General features: G+C 44.6%; 1 protein-coding gene across 1 annotated transcript in view; it reads left to right on the plus strand.

Moving 5' to 3' along the window:
• The first annotated feature begins 784 nt into the window (after window positions 1-784).
• LOC109310671 (hepatocyte nuclear factor 4-beta-like) overlaps window positions 785-21473 on the plus strand; it is a 37815-nt gene continuing 17126 nt past the window's right edge. Inside the window, exons 1-3 of the mRNA XM_019535961.1 lie at window positions 785-984; window positions 9540-9711; window positions 11859-11953. Of these exons, the coding sequence (XP_019391506.1) occupies window positions 870-984; window positions 9540-9711; window positions 11859-11953 (382 nt within the window). The 5' untranslated portion in view covers window positions 785-869. The remainder of the gene's footprint in view (window positions 985-9539; window positions 9712-11858; window positions 11954-21473) is intronic.

The following is a 21473-nucleotide window of genomic DNA, read 5'->3' on the forward strand; positions in this document are numbered from 1 at the left end:
GGCAAACTGTCCCAGACCTTGGGGGCTCGGACAGTAAAGAAATGGCTACTGCCAGGGCTTAGGTATCAGCCTGCTCAGTGGGGTCAGGATTTGGGAGCTCACGAGCTTGTCTAGAAACAGAAATATAGGCCCCTAGGTGACTATATTGTAGAAACATTAGACATCAAGGTGCCTCCAGGGTTATTTGACAAGAGGGCAGGAGTTTGGAAATCTAGATTTCAGACCTTTTAAATGCAAGTTGAGGCATCTTTTCCTATTCTTTTCTTTCAGTGCTCACCTGTCTCTGAAGGCTGGACCCAGTGCTCACTGATCAAAGAAGTGGGAGTCTTTCCAGGAGGTAACTGGGCTTGGTGTTAACGTGTAAGTATTTTCCTTCCATGATACTTTCTGTCCCTGTGGACAACCGATTCATGTTCAGTGGCTCAGATGATATCCCCTGATGTTTTTACAAGGGCCAACGGCACACAGCAGAGACGTAACGTGAAGGTGACAGGAGCACTGCATGCAAAGACACAGTGCTGGAGGAACTGTTCGGTGCATGAATGCCTCGCTGCTGTGCTTTTCAAAATGTTTACACTAGGATACTCATAAACCTCGCTGTATTGAACCAAAGATGCAGTCCAAGGTGTGTTAACCCAGGCCTTATCTGCAACATATCATCATGATCTGATGCATGGGGGAGAGAGAGAAAGGTAAAGCCTCTCCTTCTCTCCAGCCTTCTCTTAAAGTGGGGCGGGGATTGCTTGGGTGCTAGGTAATGATTTGTCATTTCAAGGGCTTGGGGTTGTCTCTCTCGCTGCAGATGAAACCTTGGCCGTGATTGACAGCAAGGCTGTTTCGGCCTGTTCTATTGCCGTTGACAAGTAATAATGAAGCTGTGTCAGTCCCTAATGGACATGGATATGCCCGACTATGTCGAGTCCCTGGACTCCTCTTACACCATGCTGGAGTTTGAAAACCTGAGAGTGCTTCCCAATAACACGGGTGAGATCTCTGTTCACTTCCTCCTAAATAACCGCTGTTACCCTTGGGAAAAAAAGTTGGACTCTTAGAAAAGATAGATAGGACACAAGGGGCAAAGGGTGGACGGTGTAATATTTAAGCAGATGAACTGTCAGTCTTCGTTGTGCCTGTTGTTACGGTTAGGCTGAAGATGCAAGCTCCACGTAATGGCTGAACTGCATGGTACCTTTCTAAATGCTCTACTGTGCAAGCCACGATACAAAGGATGGGCCGTTCCTGCCCTGGAGAACACGCAGTCTCTTTTGGGCTATTTGTTGGGCTCCGTAATATGTCTTCTGCTTGCTTTCTTAAAAGCAATTCAACTACTTCATAAAAAGCTGCTGTGTTCTGTCTATGTGACTTAGACACAAATGTGTCATGACTTTTGAGGGGGGGAAAAAAGACATAGTTTGAGTCATTTCATTCTTAAAAAGCTATTGCCTACATCGTTCTTCACACAATAAACCATGTGTTGGACGGAACATACTCAAACATATTTACATGATGTAGCAATACTAAACCTTGGGCTCGACCAGTAGCATTGCTGCTTATTTTTCACCTATTGAGCTTAACTGAACGTCTTTTCAAGACACAAAGAAGAGGATTGTTCTGTGTGTTTTTTCACCAAAAAGTCTGTGCCCTGTTCCAGGAAAGCAATTTAGTGTGACATTTGGGAGTGCGGCACTCAGAATTTTGTTTTCAGGCATTTTAATAGTAGCCCGTCTTTCCAACACACGAATCAGTCATTGCCTCAAATGCAAGGCAAGGCAGCTGTCGTAAATGATGTAGCGTAGGGCTAACATCACAAATAAATTGGATTAAAATGAAAACGTTGGAAACTGCCCGCTTGGATAGTCTAAGCAATATTTATTCTGAGCTGTCAAAAGTGTGTTTTTTTCTGTTTAAGATTGATTTCTCACTGCCTCACTCACTTACACTTGCTCATGAGTGTCCTGGACTATCAGTTCTTCAAAATATCTTTTGCTGCCATGTTCTGCCATTATGCAAAGTTTATGCACCGCAGGGAGGCTTAAACATCAGACCAATGGAAATTCAGAAATGTAGCCTGGCCTCGAGAGGAGTTGTATGACTAGCCCTTGGAAGAGGATTTTCAAACATCTGGGTTTTAATTTGCCACGCATCCTATGGTTTGTCACATCTATTTGAATAACGAGGTAGACCTTTTTGGTTTTTTTGTAAACCAGGCTGCAGATTTCCCCCAAATCCGATAACTTCAACAGAACTGTTCCAATTTTTGCGTGACCTCACATAGTAGAAATGACAGGCTCAGGTTTGGTTTTTTTTTAAGTTTGTAGAGTTTATCTAGGTTAGCATTGGGCTATTTGTTTTATCTTTAATAAGTAACTGGCTCTCTCAGGAGCCAGTCATTTTGACATTACCTTGTTTGTCTTGGGTAAGTCTCTTCTACAATTTGTAAAACGAGCTCTTAAAAAGAGACAAGAAAATGCCATGCATGGAAATGTATCACAAGCCATCAGAATTCAAGCCACTCAGTTCTCCCAGACGAGGCCACAGGTTTAGCCATAGTTTTACAAAGTTGGGAAATGGAGAAAGCGGAAAAAACCCCCCCCCAAAACTTCTTTATTTCCCAACTTTTGATGGCATTTCTGGAGACATAGGATCCTAAATACACTGCAAAGAGATTTAGTTTGAACCTATTCTCTATGTTTCCCCATTAAAAAAACAGGTCAACGTTGTCCTATATTGGAGTGGGGGCACTATCAGGACCTCAGTATGTATCCAACTCCGTTACGGCCTAGCTCTGGGATTTCAAACATCTGATTCTGAGCTTAAAAGAGTCTCATCATCCTTGCCCTGGTAGACCTCCACTGACTTTAGAGGGAAGAGGACAAACCATACAATTTAGGAGTAACTCCACTAATTTGTATATTATTTCCTGTAGTTGAATGACTGCAAATTTAAAATGGATCATTTATAGTTAACCTATGGCATTTATTAGCACAAGATAGTTTTAAACCAATAGTTTTTTTTCCAAGTATTAGACAGTAAAGCATATTTAAAAATAATAATGTAGTTACCTTCATCTAAAAATAAAGCTAAGGGCTCTCCTATCTCATCAAATGATCATGCGCTGAAGACAAAAACCTAGTGCCTTCCTGGAGTATAGTAATGCATTATATTCAGGTGGAGGACACACACTTATTAGTCACTCTAAGAGAGAGGGAATACCAGGCTAGCTTGAACATTAATCTCATCAGTGGGCCTTTGATGGAAGCCGTTAGTCTAATTGTTTCCTTAAGGTTTCAAATCATTATTGTTTTATCAGTATTATTATGGCAGCTGTTGATAATAGAAGATCAGTGCAGCTATCAGGTTTGCTGAGTTTAACTGTGGAATTTAATGTGTGCCAAATCCTCTAGTAATGTAAAATTTGCAAAGAACATGAGACCTGGCTTTCTCCCCGAAATAGCTACTTATGTTAATTAATTTACGAAAGATGTATTGCAGTCAAGCAGCGAGTTAACCAGAGCTTGTTAACAAATCAGTGCATAGTATGTACCATGAGAAAACACAAAGAAAACTGAAAACATTTTTTTTTGGTTTGAAATTTCATGTGATTTTTATGAAAAGTCGGGTTTTTTGAAAAATTGGAACATTTTCAAAACACTTATTAACTTTTGTGGGACAAAATCCCATATGCTTCCTTTTCCTTTTCTTCCTTACAGAAAATATGGGGGGACAGAGAGGTAAAAAAATAGTGAAAGCTTTCCCCCCAGCAAAATAAAATAAAATGTGGGTTAAAAAAATGGGATCAACGTAATCAAAACGTTCTATGTATCATTGTGTGAAACACCATTTCTCCCAGACTGGTTTTCATCACTCATTTGACCAACTTAAAGGTTAACCCTTCTTTCTTTGCTATTATGATTAAACCACCCATATTGCTTTGGCAATCGTTTTTAATTTCTTAATAGTCTGTGCATGAATAATGGGCTAATGCGGTTTAGGTAACTCAGAGAACAGTCCAAAAAGCAAAGCAAGAAATCCATTTTGACAGTGGAAGTGGGCACTTAAAACTTTGTTGCATTTAGATGAAAATAATGGTAAATAAGGAATAATTGCTGTTAATCTTCTTCACCAAAGGAGTGTTCTGGTGACAAAACTGTTCCCTCTTGGGACAATCTTATTTATTTTACCATGGATAGAATTACATCTTCATTCTTACATCATGTTAATACTGGTGTCATCACCCATTGCATCAGAGTTATTCCTTTGCCAGCGAGAGCGTAAACAATATTCGCTTTAATAGCGTTATTCCTTTCTTCACTCTTCTGTTCAACCACCAACGTGACTCTTAAGAGTTCATCATGACCCTTTTTCAAACGTCACTCTTGGGCCAGATGCAAGTTGACCCTGGTTTAGTCATAATTAAGGCCAAAGCAGTAAGAGATGTTTTGCCAGTTAAGAGTGTGAATGTCTGAATATGCCACAAGTTATAAATTTGCTTGCAGGACACTTCACCCTTTCTGGCTGGAGACTGTGGAGTTTGAGAACAGTTAGCTAAGTCGTTCTTTGTTTTGGAGCAAAAGACGCAGGTTTTGGAACACAGACAGCTGATGTATCATGCGATTGAATTGCATAGGACCAGACTTTCAAGATGGGGCCCACTCCACCCACATTTTGGCAGCTGTAGATGTGTATAGTTCTTGTGTTGTGTCAAGCTGAGATTCGTAAGTGCAACCCACAAAGCAGGCACCTGGATGCAGTGTGGTGCGGTACAGAATTGGCAACCAGAAGGCATGCACCCAGGACTGACTTTTGGCATTTAGTTTTGGATGCATAAATTCAAAGGCAAGAATTGAAAATGCGAGTTGCTGCGTCTGCAGAAATCTCTGTCACGAGTAGGGTGCAGATGAAACATTTTATCATCCCCTTAGAGCAGTTATGCCCAATCTTTTGGCCTCATGGGCCAGATGAGTAGTGCAGGGCTGGTCCCAGCCCCTGTGCTGTCTATGCCCAGCTCTGCACTCCCAGATTAGGCCCCGTGTAGTGGGATCACACCCTGGGGCTCTGCACTGCTCCCACCCGACCCTGTGTGCTGGGATAGGGCCCTGCCCCACCGCTGCCCAGCCCCCAACTCTGGGGTCAGGATCTGCATGCCAGGATCAGGCCCTGGGGTCCTGCACCACCTTTGCCCAACCCCACACACTGGGATCAGACCCTGTGCCATCCTGTGTGGCTGAAGGGCCACACTCTCTGGCTTACAGGGCTCTACGTAGGTCTGGAAATTCGGCAGCAGGGGAGCAGCAATTAAGGCTCCCACCATAAATTTTAGGACCTATGGAGAGCCCCATGGGCCAGATGACACAGCACTGGGGGCTGCGTCTGGAGGTAGAGCCCCTGTCTTAGAGCATCCGTCTCATTGCCAGAAGTGGATTTGACCCATCAAAATTAAATATGAATTGGATTTTGCATCCCAATCTATAAAGTGGGATTCAGATCTGGGGTTTGATTATGGAGCTTGTTTCTACCTATTGAATGTCTTACAGTAAATCCAGGACCTCATGCAAGGTCAGAGCCCTGTTCCTGTAGGCACTGTCCAGACTGATAAATATCTATGGTTTAAAGGAGAGGGTGGCGAAGTTCTTTGCAAGTCAATAGTCAAGCTGCAGATTGGCCCCAGGTATCAAAAGTCTTAACTACAAGACCACCCTTAATCTCATTTCTTATCAGTTCATTCACGTCTTCCTTGCACATGTTAGGACATCATCTTGTATCAAGTCTATAGTATGCACTAAAGACCACACTGATCTAGAACTGAACTTCCCCAGGGTTTGACAGGATGGTTTATATAATTTTGTAGCCTAGAGGCTAGCTGTAAATGCCCAGATTGCACACTGATGAAGCAGCTCTGCTGAAACTCATGCAAGTCGTGGATTCAGACATCAGAGATTTCTGGCAGACAATTTTGGCAATGATTCTCTCTTTTAGTGATACTCCCAGCGCAGAGACAGATGCCTGCACTGCAATGACCACTCTGCTCAGAAGCTGTCTAGGACTGAGATGACCTTTAGAGATTGCTTCTAATTATTGATTTTTCTTTAAAAAAGTTTCCATCAGGTGTTTCCTTCTACCAGAAATCCTGTAGATGTGTCACTGGAAAACTTTCTGAAACATTTCATTGAAAGATAATCCTTTTGCATTATGAAGCTGGGCAATTCTATCCATTACACATCATTGTGCTCCTGTGTTGGAAAAAGTAGGCGTCCTTCCAGAGACTGTGTTTCCCTTTCTCTCTCAACAGAGGCCCTTCCAAAAAAAAAACCCCTAGCCAAAACATCACAAAGTGTTGTGCGAGGCTTGAAATTCAATTCCAGATCCAAAATTTGCATCTGAATTGTTACGATTTACGTGCTCCTTTGTCTCACTCTTCCTCTGTTGGAGTCTGCCATTAATTTGGGAAAGGAGTACAAAATAGTGATGGACCTGGCAGTATACAGCTGGTCAGCCAATGTGGCTACGTCAAACTACTATCGACTCGTGAAAAGGAAACATCATCGTGGACTCTGGACTGAACTTTGCCGTGGTCGTCGCTCCTCAGGTCTACTCTAATTTATAGCCGTACAACTTCCCTGACCTCAGAGGTGTTTACATGGTTTTGTAGGTGTAATTGTGAGAAAGAAATTAGCCCCTTAACTTGAAAGCAATAATATCATATCATTCATAAGGTGCACTGAGGTTATTCACCCACAAGGAGTGATGTCAGGGGCATCATGGGAGACAAAGTCTGGCCAGAAACAGGGGTCATGGAGGAGAATGGGGACATGAGGGCCCCAGAGTTACAGGTTTCTCCAGGCATTGCAAAAATTCAGGCAGGCCGTGGAGTCAAAGTTGGTACGAAACAAAGCAACGCGTTTCATTTGGATTTTTTTGACTGGAAAATTCTACCGATGCCAAACTTTTCTCCCAGCCAATTTTGATTTTCTTGAAGCCTCTTCCTCTGGTGAGAAAAGGTTTTATTCAACTTGATTGTCCAGAATGTGGGTGCTGATAGTTACAGTACGAGAGCAGGGCTCTGTTACACTTGCTTGCATAGAGTAGTGTCTGACTGGACTGTTAGCACCACTAAAAATGGATTCACTTTGCCTGGCGTGAGCGCACGTGTTACGTCAAAAAAAGGACACGTCAACGTGAGACGCGTACTGTGCATTGGCCTAATAACGCTGCACTCAATAGCTTGTCATGGCAAAAACGCTGCTAATAGCCTACTGCGTAATGTTATTAGGCTCATGCACATTAAATGTTACTAAAAAAAGGGGTGCTGGTGCTACTGCGCAGTAACTTTAGGTACTGTGCATTTAGTTAGCGCTTTATTAAGGAAGCACTAAACTAAATGCTCAGTATCTAAGGTGCTCGTGGGCCTTACTCAAGAAAAGTCCTACCAAGTGAGGGTCAGACTATGAGCACTTTATTCACATTAGTGACAAGTGTAACCCTCATTGACCTCACTCACCAGAATGGTTTTATTAAGTGCTCTCAAGCTGGATCTAGGCTTTCATAGTCTAGTCTTGTGTTGGATGGATGGCCTGAGGACGAACTGGGTTTCTTTTGAATAACGAAAAACCCCCTGCATCTTTGAATTCTGTGCTGGCCATCTGGGCCCAGCTGCACTGGACTGAATGGGGTTGCCTGGGTGTAAAGAAGAACTGGCCCCCTTTCATCTCTATGTTTATTGTGCAATTGAAAAAAACATTGGAATCAAATGAACCCTGAGGAGCGGTTTATTATAGCCAGTCTGACCACTTGCTTGTTCAGAAAAGACTTGGATGAAGCCAGAAGACATTCAAATATCGAGCTGATACGGACAAAATACAGCACTCTGGAGATACCCTTTCCGTTTCAGTCAATTCAGTTTTGCTGTCACCACTGGAAGGCTAGCAAGATCAATGTGAGCTTCAGTGATCTGCCACATAAGAGTCTTATCTGCTAAGACATCGAGCATTTTTTCCCAGGGCTGAGCACACAACGTTCAGTAACCTTAATGAGATCTGGGGACCATCTCCACGTTGGGAGGTGGAGAGTAGTAATTCCTGCCCGTATTGTCTACAAAATACTCACATGCCATTTTGTTATCTTGTTGTTCTTATTCCTCAGTATGGCCTACTTCCCTCCCCCCCATCCATCTGTTAGAGGTTTTCATTTAGTTTACAAGGTTTGTCAGTCAGTGCAGCAGTGATAAGCTTATTATGTTTGTACAGCACCGTGCAGAATGGAACTGTGCCCTTTTTGCCCGCTGGGCACCAAGGCAATATAAATGTTAAATAAAGTTAGTCTGATCTACCGACGACTGAAGTCACTGGGAGTTGGTTCAGGGCCAGTGGCAGTGGTTAGATACCTATGTCAGCCATCACAGTGATGTGTCTTAGGATGTTTCTTAGACATTATTCTTCCCACATGTTAAATGTGCAGGAGCAGCTGCATGTTAAGGCAGGAAAAGATGAGCTACACCTGCATGGGATAGATCACACTTACACCTCTTCAAGTGAGGAATCTTTTTGACTGGTGCTCATCATGAGGTTAAATCAATTTGGTCCACGGGGCCAATATGAGCAATTTGTGCTCCTCCAGTATCCCAGGATGCACTGCTTCCAGCCTCTCCCCCCCCCCCAGAGGAAAATTTATCCTCCCAAACTCTGGATGAGACCCGGAGAGGCAGGCAGCCCTAGGAGAACTAGAGAGAGCTGGGAAGAGCTGAAGAGCCGCAGGGTAAGCTGGGCAGCTGCCAGCCCCAACCCTGCTGACCAGCCCCCCCACCTCTCCAGTGTCCCCCAGTTGCCCAGCTCCTTGGCTTTCCCTTGCTCTCCTTCTATCCAGGGCAGTACAGAGAATACAGAGAGCAGGGGACATGTCCAGTAACACTCACAGCACGTTCTAACTTTAATATCACCTAACATTTAGCACACCCACATTGCAATGTGTAACAACACCCTCACATACAGGTGTGGGCTCCCTGCATGTAGGAAGAAATTTAGAAGCCATTTTCAACCAAATGGTCCTGGGATGCTTCTTTATTAGCATCCTGAGGTTATTTGAATTGAATTGATGGGAGTGTCTCTGTTGGTATAGGGAATGGAAGCATTGAATAGAAAACAAACCCAAGGGGGGCTGTGCTCAGTGTGACAGCCTTCAAATGGCCATGCTTTCCACTCTCTGTCACACAGAGATAGGCACGCAAGGTTCTTAGAGTAGCTGTGACATCTTTTGTTGGAGCAGCTGAGTACTTGGAAAAAAGTGCTTAAAAAGTTCTTAGCAAGTTCTTTCCAACTAATCAGTTTGAGTAGATGTGACAACTTTTATTGGACCAAGAACCTTGCCTGCCTATGTCCTTAGACCAACACGGCTACAACCAAAAACCCCATTTCCCAGAGATAGCACAAGCGGGTTTGGAGGAAGGGCAGATGTGCAGCTGGAGACCAGATAGGTAGAGCCCATGCTATCATGTTGATCTGGCTCCTTGGGGAAAAGACCTAATTGAGTGTCTGCTCCATCTGCAGAACCGATAGCTGCAGAGTCATCCAATGCCACACTGCTTGCCAGCGGCATCAGCTCCGTTTGCTCCATCTGTGGGGACCACGCCACCGGGAAGCATTATGGAGCCTCTAGCTGCGATGGCTGCAAAGGGTTCTTCAGAAGAAGCGTCCGCAAGAACCACGTCTACTCGTGCAGGTAAACTGCTCTGCTGGGTTTCAGCGCTGGGAGCTGGTTGGGGCAGGGATTGTCTATTATTTGGCCTACAGGGCCTCACACAATGGGACCTCAGTCTCAGCTTGAACCGATGATGATGGTGATGATGGTGATGTAACCTACTTTCTTGAGCATAAGACTTGGAAACTAGGGACTTCTGACTTCTAATTTCACCTGGGTCTTTGAGCAATCCCTTTCCTGGTTGCATGTCTCCGTGCCCTCACATGTAAAACAGAGGCAAGTTCTAGCATTGAGGACTCATTTCTATATGTCAAGTGCTAATTACTTTTACTGGGTGTGGAGTGACCCTGAGAACTCATCGAGTCCTCCCAAGGGAATGCCGCGATGGCAGGGAGCCAAAGTACTTGGGACTGATTTTCGAACACGGGCTCTCTTGCTTTGTCTAACCATTAATGGAAATGCAATCTGCAAACCTGCTTCTCTCCCCGCAGCAGCTGTCTCTTTTTGCCTTGCTGGTCATGTTGGATTTTAAGACACACAAATCATACCTCTTGCCGCTATCAACTGCTTTACAGTCAGCCTGTGAAGCAAAAAGAACCGGCTCCGATTGTCTCCACCTTGGCATGCAGGGATATATTCGTGAGGCTTATTTACCAGAAGGAAGCCATAAATTATACAGCAGCTATCTCGGTTGACCTAAGAAAGATGATGTTTACTTAAAAAAAAAGCCCCAAAAAACCCCCACACTAGAGGATTAATTCATATCTGACTGGAACCTGGGAGTTTTCATTGTGCTGCAGGGGTGATTCCTTTTCCAAGAAGGTCCCAGACTAATAAAAGATGCATCTCCCTGTTTGTTTTAGATGAAGCTGAATAGGAGGTACTAATAGTGCTGTTCACAGAAGGCCAGGCATTCGATCAATGGCCTACCCTCGCCAGCCCAACCCCTTTCCTGGTTTAATTCCAGCAACCAAAGGGAAAATCTATTCTCACGTCCCAGCCTGAGTTGCTCTCGTCCTCCGGGAGTTCGCGTGAAGCAGCCGTTTCATTGCGTGATCCCCCGGGAATCCTTGAATCGCAGTGATGCTTAGCAGGTCAGGGAAGACCTTCTCGTTCAAATCCAAACCTATGCCAAGAGCTCTGCTGGCGCTCTGTAAATACTTATTTGGTGAGCCACCCCGCAGCGAGTTTAAGGACCGGGCCGCACTGTTTATAATGGATCTGTGTCCCTTGCAGACTTCTTCGTTTGTTAAGTGGGGTCTGTTCTGCTCGCTGAAACCACCGCAGAGAAAATGTCTATGCAGCACAGTCAGAGAGCATCATTAAACTGTAGAAGCTGAGGGAGATTCACCTCCCTTCTTTGCCCCTTTAAAATCTACTTAGGGACCTAAATGCCAACAAGAGCCTGGCTCTAAGTCTCCTAGACATGAATGGGAGAAAATATCCAGCCGAAAAATTTCATTCGCCTCTACGTAAAATAAAAGGGAGTTCCCAACAGAAGCAGGGGTGTTATCACTAGGATTTAACATTAGATATAAAGGAGAGGAAACAGACTGATTGCTGTTCCCTGTCTGTCCTCTTCTATACTCCCAGGTAGATGATGACATGTGAGTAAATGAATTCAGGACCCTGTTCACTTCTGAAAGACAGTGTCTTGTGGAGGATGCATCAGTAGCAGCCTTAAAGGAGGGCAAACCAGGCGACCCCCCGGGGCCCCACACTATATAAAATGTTATAGCCTAGAGGCTAGCTGTAAGTGCACAGTAAATGCCCACACTATATAAAAATAAAAATGAGTTATACTGAATATTTGTATGGTCAATATTGTATTAAGACACTTTCATTGCAGTTTCATGGATAGGGCAACGTGAAACTGAACTTGAAATTGTTTGACTTTCTTATAGGTCATCAAAATTAAGAGGCCCCAAATGACACTCTTGCCCAGGGCGCCAGCAACCACCACACACATTAGCTAGTAAGGGGGGAGACATGGCTTCCCCAACACGTGGGCAGGGTGACGCCACCGGTCAGTCTGTTTCCTCTCCTGTTTCTCTGAACGGGGTCCCAGCGTACAGTGCAATCAGCTTCTGGTCTGGCTTGGGCTTGTCAGATGCCGGAGGGATCCCGAGAGCCTTTATAATCTCAAAGTTGGTCCTGTCTCCTTTCAGGTTCAACAGGCAGTGTGTGATCGATAAAGATAAGAGGAATCAGTGCAGGTACTGCAGACTGAAGAAGTGTTTCAGGGCAGGGATGAAGAAAGAAGGTAGGTGGTAAAAGAGGATGCACCCTTTGCACGTAGCTTGGAAGGAACAACCTCTCAGCCGGTCCCACAACCCCGCTGCAGGAAACTCGACTGCACAGTTTTGTGGCAATGGGGGACTGTGATCACGCTTCCCCCATGGCTTGCTCCCCAAGTCCATGGCTGGCATCCTCTGTGTAAGCCCAAAGCCTGGAGCGGTTTGGATGCTCTCTGTCCCACTTGATCTTAGCCAAAAGCGTGAGGAGCATCTGCAGCCCAAGACTGAGCAGTCTGGGAGGGAGGATAGTTGCCTGGATGGCAGCGCCGCAGGCACAGACATGAATGATTGAGCTCTGCTCAGTCTCAATTAAAACACTGCAAGGTAGCAGTACGGGAAATGCCCGAACGTGGGATATGTGGACGCTCATCTGGACGTGGCCTTTGCATCTATTTGGGGAGGTCCATTTAACTCCATTTCAGTCTCTCAAATGTTAGCGGAGGCTCTTTGACACATTTCCTGTTGGCTCCTATATTGTGGAATACCTAAGCATCTCTTGTCAGGGAAGTAAGTCCCTTGTTCCAAGTTGCTATCCTAGATGAAATAGTTTCAGTTAGGAGGTTGCTGGAAACACCACCGCTCTCAGTAACACCATGAAAACCGCGCTTTGCTCTTTGCCGATGAGGAAGGATTTATCAGGTGCCAGAGATACCACAGCAATCTCTTGCAGCTGAGGATGATTTTCTTCCATGATTGCCTTATCTGTGGGTCTGATGAATTATTACCAGTGTGGTGGGATATAGGGAGTTAATGGACTTGGACTGGATGCTCGGTTTGTGCAGTACCTTGTACAGTCGGATTTTTGGCCAAGCTTGTGGCTCCTAAGAGTTACAGCAATAGAAACAGGACACAACAGTACCACAGACCTCATTCCTTGCCTTCGATGGTATCTCATTGCATAATGTCTGTTTGAAGAAAAAAGATGCTTTTGTGGTTTATAAAGCAAACAAGCAAGTACAAACCTTTGTCCTACTTATTTGCTGCGCCCTTGGAAGATTGCAGAGGTTTTTAATGAAATAGCTTATCAGGGGGATGGCAAAACAGTTCCAGATTGTTGAACTAAACAGATCAACATTTTTTTAAAAACTTAGAAAATGCAGGGGGATTAGATCAGCGCCTACACTCCAGCCCCTTTAGATGGCAGGGCAAAGGAGCTGGTTTTCTGAGCAACTCAGCAATTTTCTGCCCGACCCTCCCAGCAAACTAGACATAGTTAACAGCAGCTTTGCCACTGCTTTAGCTAGAGCTATACACTAACCCTGTCTTAGCTGACTGGGGGATCAGGGAACCAGGAAGATGGTGTAAAACAGGGGTGGGCAAAATGTGGCCCACGGGCCGCATGCGGCCCACCAGGTCATTCTATCTGGCCCGCGGAGCCCCTAAAAAGTTTAGAAAATTAATATTTATCTGCCCCTGGCTGCCTGTCATGTGGCTTTCCATGGCTTGCCAAAGCTCAGTAAGTGGCTCTCCACCTGAAATAACTGTCCGCCCCGGTGTAAAATCATCTTTGGCCTGTTGGAAGCCCATCAGTCCTGAGCTGGTTACAGTTCAACCAGGGCCAGGGGGCAGGAGGACAAAATTTTGGTTGCTTTCACTCTCATTTTGACTGGATTTTCTATCTGTCTGTAGTGCTGTGGTACTCAACCTTTGGCCCCCACGGCCTGGATGAGCCGTGGGCTGGATCCCAAGCCCTGCACAGCTGGATCAGGCCCTGAAGAGCCAATCCAACATGCAGGGCCAAGTTATCCAGCCTGTGGGGCTCCCCATGGGTCTAGACATTTAGCAGCAAGGAAGCAGCAGTTAATGATGCCACAATCCCCTGCAGCCAAAGTTTCAGACCCCTGGGGAGCCTGGTGGGCTGGATGACACCTCTGTGGGCTAGTTCTGGCTCATGGGTCGGGGGGTTGAGCACCCCCGAATTAATGTGTTCAGCTGGGAGCTGATGGCACAAGCCAGCACCCCCCCCCCGAAATCTGAAGAGTGAATAATCTACAGAGCTAAAAAACAGTGGGGTAATAATGACTCCATGGACATAATGAGCTTATGCCAACTTGGCACAGGAATAATTTTGTGATAGGAAGCAGCAAAATATCAACCGGTTTCTTCTGAGAAGAGACAAGTAAATACAAAAATTGTGGGGAAAAAAAAATGTTAGCCTATCCGGGATGAGGCACCTACTAAATCAGGTTTAAGCAGCCTCGAAATATGGAACTCTATTTGATCAGCAATTTGACTTGATCTGAAACCTCATTTTTTTATAGGTTTACCAGTAACGGTTGTAAAACATTGGCTCTCTCACTCAATATCGATTGCACCTGGACGGGCAGATGACTCATTGTGGGTTCCACCCAGGCAAACTCTTTGAAGCTCCATTTATGAGTGCAAAGCCTGTGACTGATGTTGCAAACAACTAAGGCCTCGTCTATGAAATCTTTTAAACACCCTGTGCTGTGTCTTAACTGAAATTGCTTCACTGTCAACAGCTTTGCATGCAAAAAAAATATATATATATGCCTAACTACGTGCAGGATCTTCTTGAACACTTGCCTGCATGAACATTAAAATCCAGTTTTTAGCTCTGAATTATATATTCATCTGCAGGCATGGGCAGATGAAATGGTAACGCTGGGTGAAGAGTGGGGAGGATTATCGTAGCATAGGCGAATCTTGTGTAACTGTCCTTGGCTTCACTCTTAATTTCTAGCAAATGAGACTAAACCACAATAATTTGGCCCTGAAGGAAATTGTCTCTTCTGGCCACTTCTAGCTAACAATAAGTGGACAGATGAAACAGTGATAGAGCATAAGCTGAGGCACACCCCCTGAGTTGTGAGATCTATCCGTTAGCATGGTGTAATTGTACATCTGTCCAGGCCCGACATGAAACAACTTACCAGAAGACAAGCTTTTCGAATGCTAATAGCTATGCATTCTTTGGCCTTGTGCATCTATGACCAGGGACCATATCATCACGACACACACAGTTGGTTCTAATTGTCTTAGTATAAGCACAAAGTAATGTTGGCGCCGGCGTCTTCACTCTGTTCTTTGCAGGCCTATTTATAATAGCAATCAGATTGTTCAGGGTGTGACAATAACAGTGTCTACCCACATTGCACGGCAGCGATTGGAAGCCATTCATTCTTCAGGCTTGTGCTTCAAACCACATTTCGGGTGTGATGGCATGTGGCAGCATCTCTATCGCCGCAGCCTGTGATCACTGCCACCGCACCCTGGTGTGTGACCCATGGCTGAAATGCGGTGATGTGCAATTTTGGGAAACATTCTGTTCCCAGCGTGTTCACTTCTTAGTTAAGCAAACACATGAGTTGGGATGTTGAGCTGGGGCGTATTTTCTAATCTTTCTTTGTCAGCTGCAATGTGATTTTCTGTAAGAGAAGAGGCAAATCCTTGAAAAAGCTAGTGGGATTTAGGGTTGTTATTATCCAAACTGGAATGTGTCTGTCTACTTAGGGTGCTTGACTAGTAAGAAACTTCTGGCTTCAAACGTATGCTCCCCAGAGACTCAGGTCATGGGGTGTGGTGCCAGACATGTAGAAGGCCCCTATCCTGGAGAAGTGAATGCTGTGTAATTTAGAGAGAGGCAAAGATTTCTTAGGGGGATAGCTTTTGCTGGATCAACTATGTAGTCGGGCTAAAGTTAGATATGTTTTTGGTCAGGTCTCTAGTCCCAGGGAACCAGGCACAGCATAGTGGAAAACAGCAGAGGGGAATGATAGATACATAATTAGCAGAAGAAAAGAAGCTGGTTCCTGGGAGATGGAGGTCTATCAAAAGTGGGCTCCTGTTGATGTGATTATGTCTCCATCCTCAGCCTGACGAAGGGCGTTTGTACCTGAAAGCTTGCAAAGAAGAATTTTCCCAACTATTTCAGTGGGTCTAATAAATGAGATCAGATTTGCCCAAATAATCTTGTCTGCCTATCTCCATTCTTCATTTTTTTTTTCTCGGAGAGTTCCTTCTGGCATATAGCTGCTGTGTCATTTCACCCACGTAATTGCCGCTTGGTGCTTTGGATCAGGTATATCCCATTTTGGGAAAGGTGCATGTAGAAACCACGGATTCTGATGCAATTCACATCCAAGCTAACTTTAAACTAGCTATCTTGGGTACCGGTAGTCTAATCCGACGGCACAAAGCTCAGCATGGGGTCATTTACCCTGCTTCTCAGGTACAGAGAGGCTTCTGGGGCTCCGGTGTAGACACATGCTGAGTCAGACCCAATGCTACCACTTACAGTTGATTTGGGGTCCATTCCTGCGATGCATCTTTCAGATGACATGTCAAAACCCAGGACCCAACCACATGTCACTTCTTACAATTAGAAGTCCCAAGTGAAGCATTTGTTGTGGGGTTTCTAAAGTGCTCTAAGGGTAAAAGCCCCGTTGACTTCAGCGTTGAGAGCGTCTGCAAATTTTATCCATGGAGTGCTTTGACAATAGGCCACTGCTTTAAAAACATTGCCAGGTCAGAGTGTATTTTCAAGAAAACACCTTAATTTCCAAAGAATAAGCAACCGGCGGAACGGTGAAGTAAAGGCACACCTCGCTTTTCTGTCATTTCTATTCCTTCTCTGAAGGCTAGCCTTTTTCTTTCCTTCTTTCTTGTTTCCTAAACTGACACTTGTTAAACTGTCACGGTCTCTGCTTTATTTATCTATTTAATATAGTCTGCTTGCCCTTTTAAGTTGTTCTGCTTCCCTTGCCGTAAGCCACCAAGAGCCTTTGTTGGGAAGAGTGGCATAGGAACCAACAGGTGCATAACCGAAAACTCCCTTAGCATTGAACCACCAACTATCCAATGGTAGCTATTCTTGGAAAGGTCCTGTTTGGTGTTGCTGTTTTCTAAATGGTCTTGATGAACCAACTGAGCAGTGAAGGGTTAAAAGGCCATTTAAATTCATCTCCATTTGGTCTCCGGTGGGTCAGGTCTGTGAACATGTTCCTGAGTGGAAGGCTATGTAAGGGATACAGGTGGTTCGTTTCAGGTCTTGGGTGGGTAGGATGTGAAAGAAAACGATGTCTAGTCTCAAGTCATTGGTTGAACTCAAGCAGGTTATCTACATCCTTAAGTTACCTGTTGAAATAAGTGGATGGTTGCTTGAAATACATTGGACATGCTTAGATGCATCCGGCAGGAGGTAACATAGCACGTCTCCTCAGGATGCTGCCAGAATGAGTGGAGAAGGATGGAGTATGCTGAAATTGTCTCGCAGTGGTGCTTACGCTGGTTGTAGATTGATATTACTCTCAGGTTGCTGACACGTGGGAAGCGTTCCCAGCTTGTGAGGTCACTGGTGGGACTGGGATGCCATGGTGGGTAATGTGATCAGCTGAGTCCATGCCACCGTGTTTCTCATATTCCAATTCCTAATTGTATAGCTTTTTATAGATTCTTGCAGAATATGACTGTAGACTTGTTCTCCTTGTCCAGACATTACCCAGCACTGAAGGCAGAAATGTGGCTAATGCTTAAAGCAGGGGTGAGGAAAAAACCCGGATATTGTTTTTAGCTTCTTAAAGCTTTGTGTGACATGCGGTAAATTACTTGAGCCCCTGGCTCTCTTTTGAAAATCCCAGGCTAAGTCCCACCAGCTTTCAGAAAAAGCTGGGACTCTTGACTCCATATACCTGCTTGAAGAGCCCAGCCCTAAACTTACTGGGCATATCTACATGAGATGCTGTGAGTGCAGCAGACTAATTCTACTGTGCATTAGCGCAGTGGGGGAAACAGGTGCTCGTGTGCAGTAGCGCTGATTATGTCACATAATTACAGGTAATTACAGGTCCTACCTTAATGCACTGCAATTATGGCACATTAATGAATGTGTAGATGCGCCACTGTGACTTAGTTTGCCAGTCAGCACCACAGGTTCATATTTTGCCTCTTGACCCCTTTAAGATAATATATTAATGTTTGTGATGTTTCTCTTGGGTTTCTCTGAAGACAAGCACCTGCAGAAATAGAAAGGATTATAATATTATAGTTCATTTCCATCATTTTAGTGGCAGGATTATAGGTTATTTTAAACCACTTTATAATTTTTTTTTTGCCAGGCAGGTTTCCAGGGCTTTTTTGCTTAGTGTTTCACATAATTGATAGCTTGGTTCATCTCTACAATGGTCACATCTCCTCTCTGCCTGATTTTGAAACCATAGAGTCAGATTCTGTGGATGTAATTTAACTTTTGCAAGTCATTTTTATGCTTATGCAAGCAGAGAGGAGAACATTAATCTGTCTCCCCTACCTGCATGTCCTCATAAATCAGGCCGTTATATGTGTAAGCCTTACGTGTGTGAGTGTTTGCTGTTTAGTCACAGGGAGCAAAACTGCACATGAGACACTAGAGGTTGGACTGAGGTCCTTTAAAAAAAAAAATCAGATCTTCTTCTCAGTGAATGTAACAGAAAGGGCAAATTGGGACTGTGGATTAAAGCACTGGGGAAGCTTTGTGCTCATCAGATGTCACTGCAGTCTCAAGCCAGATTCATTATTGTGCAACACGTCACTGCCTATCATCTCTCTCCACACATGCACATGCACACCCCCCACTTCACTGCTCAGTTGGTTCATCAAGACCGTTCAGAAAACAGCAACACCAAACAGGACCTCTCCTAGAACAGCTAACCCTTGGATAGTTGGTGGTTCAACCGTCTAAGGGAGTTTTCAGTTATGGAAAGTTACTGGTTGAGTTGGCAGGCATGTTTACTCTTTCATCCCTAGGGTTTTATGCTGATGCATTGTCATGTGCTCTGTTCCCAGTCCTCCCCGGTGTGGCAATGCCACAAGGACAAAAAAATGTTTGGGAAATAAGGTCTGTTTGTCGTCTGCTGAGTGAACGGTAACAAACACAGCACTATTTGCCCAAGGGTCCCAGCACGGGCGGCACTTCACAGTCTTCCAGGAATCCGATTGGCTGGCACGTCTGATAGACATTTGATGCATAAAAGACACCAGGCCAGCACCAATGATTAAACTTTCCACTTTGTTCATCTGCGTCTCTGTTTGCCCAGGGTCGCGGCGTGTTGTTCAGAACAACAGCTGGGTCCCCGTCTCTGTCCACCACTGTCCCTGTGAGGCCCTAACAAGAATGAGGGACTCATGGGAATGGCTCAAATTGGTGGCAAGTGCTGGTCTTACACCTCCAGCATATGGGATGGCTGAGATAATGATGATCCTGCCTTGAGCAGACTAGGCTTGATGGGACCTTCGGAGGTCCCTTCCAGGCCCATTTGTCTATGGTTCTGTTTTTCCTTTCATCACCCAACAGTGATTATCTTCTTTTTCTGTTGTGCCTCCAAAAGAGATTGCCATTATTGTGCTACTCTATCTGGAAGGGAAATGTTCAGCATCCCTCAGTGTCTTCTGACGGGCTACAAAGCTCTTTTGGGGGAGTACAGAAGCCCGAGGAAATCCCAGGGAGATGGTAGTTTTGTCTATGGTTTAAGGGGTGCCTAGCAAAATGCAACCACCGTTAGCCACCCTCCATTCACTAGTTCTGGAGGAAGAGTTGTCTGCTCCACCCTGGTGCTTCACTTACATTTTGTGTTGGGCTAATAACCAATGGAAAGAGATTAATGAGGGAGTCTACAACCAAAAACCCAATAATAACCCCTATTAGTTGATCTAATAAAAGATATCACATCTACTCCAAGAACCTTGCCTACCTATGACCTTACACCAACACAGACGAGTAATTTGAAACAAGTTTTTAGCAAGCTTTTGGGTGCAATCACCCTTCTTCCGATGTAGGGAGTCTCTGCTGTATTCTGTGGGGGTTATGGCATTGGGTTATGGCATTATGGTTATAATAGGGGTTATGGCAGTGAGAACGCTCATGACCATGAGCATTTTCACATGAATACCACACATTGCCAAGGCCTTGCTTCATACCCAGCAGCTGGAGTCAGCCTAGGTTGGTCTGCTCTGGTTGAAATAGGCCTGCCACAGATTGCTCTGCCCTCAATCATTTAACCAGCAGTAAAGTGACAGACTTTTTATCCAAAAAAAATGGGGTTTTCCCAACAACTAAAGCCCCTCAGGAAACCGGTGGCAGAACCAGAAACAGAATCCCTCTCTCTTCACTCATGTGAATTTGCTCTTTTAAGCTGTCATCAGCATATCACAGCATTGATCATACAAAGAAATATCACGTACAGAGATGGCTGAGAGCTACTGGGAAATCTTGGCACATGTAGGTTGTTAATATCCCAACCCCGCCAATCCTGGAAATTTGGAAAAGGCATGTTCAGGGTGGGATATGGTATTGATTGGATTTAGCCCTCATTCCAAGGTTGCCTGCCTCTACGGGGTTCCTCAGCAAATGCAAACCTCCAAGCAACATGATTTGTATGGATGGCCTCCTCCACTTTTCCAAGTGCAGTTCTTCGAGATCACACAACTGCCTACACCCTGGTAGATGCCACAAGAGGAATGACTATTTTTACAGGCGTAATAAATATTGCAGTAAAATTACCCCTCCCCTAGTAACAGATTGATTTCAAATCAGGTAAAACATTAACTCCATTAGATATGTTATTCCATGGCTGCTTAGGTACTTTCAGTGATAACATCAACATCACCTTGAGAAAGTCATTCTGTACCATCCGCTTGCACTTGAAGATTGGCTTTATCGGTATGTGAGGGGAGCATTAAATCAGGTACCATAAAAACCATTAAAAAAAAAGCTTGTGTGAGATCCATGGAACAACTGAGTTCTTTTTAAATGATCGGATCATCATGAGAATATTAATAGGTCTGTGTAATCTCAGAAGGCCTAATATAGGCAAGGTTAGGTTATGGCGCCCAATCCTGAAACCTTACTTCACGTAAGGAGGTTTTAATCACTTGAGACTGCTCACACAAATAGCTCTGTCGTGTTGAACGGGCTAACAGAAATAGGCAAGGGCCTTTGAGAAGACAGAAGACTTTTGACTTTATGATGTACTTACTTTCTGACATTGGATGGTGACATTTCTCCACTGATGCCACTGTTATTTTTCCTTATGTACCTATCAGGGGGTGGTGTACTCTGAATACTAACCTAGTTTCCTGTGTGCACCACAAGAATAAAATTAGGGCTGTTCATTCCCATCACCCAAACCCAAACTACCCCTAGTTCCTCCCAGGGCCTAAATTTAGCACCCAGTACTGCAAATCCTCTTTCCTTTAAGAGGTGTGGTAAAAGGATCAGATCTGAACTGGATTCACGATGTTGAAAGCTGCTGTACTGGCTTCCTAGAAGAGGAAAACAGGGACTGTAGTCTTTCTATACTTGTCCAACATCTAGTGAAATCATGTCCTGATCGGAGCTTGGTACTGCCTGGAATTCCCAAATACAGCTCATAGGAAAACCATAATCTCGAGAACTACCCTTCTCAAATTTTCCAGTAGATAAGAGCAGCTCAGGATCCTACAGAGATGGCTCCAAGCTCATAGAGCGGCTGACTTCAGCCCATTATTAAA

Source organism: Crocodylus porosus, unplaced genomic scaffold (assembly GCF_001723895.1).
Source record: "Crocodylus porosus isolate Cpor-Errol unplaced genomic scaffold, CroPor_comp1, whole genome shotgun sequence".
In the NCBI taxonomy this organism is placed as follows: Eukaryota; Metazoa; Chordata; order Crocodylia; family Crocodylidae; genus Crocodylus; species Crocodylus porosus.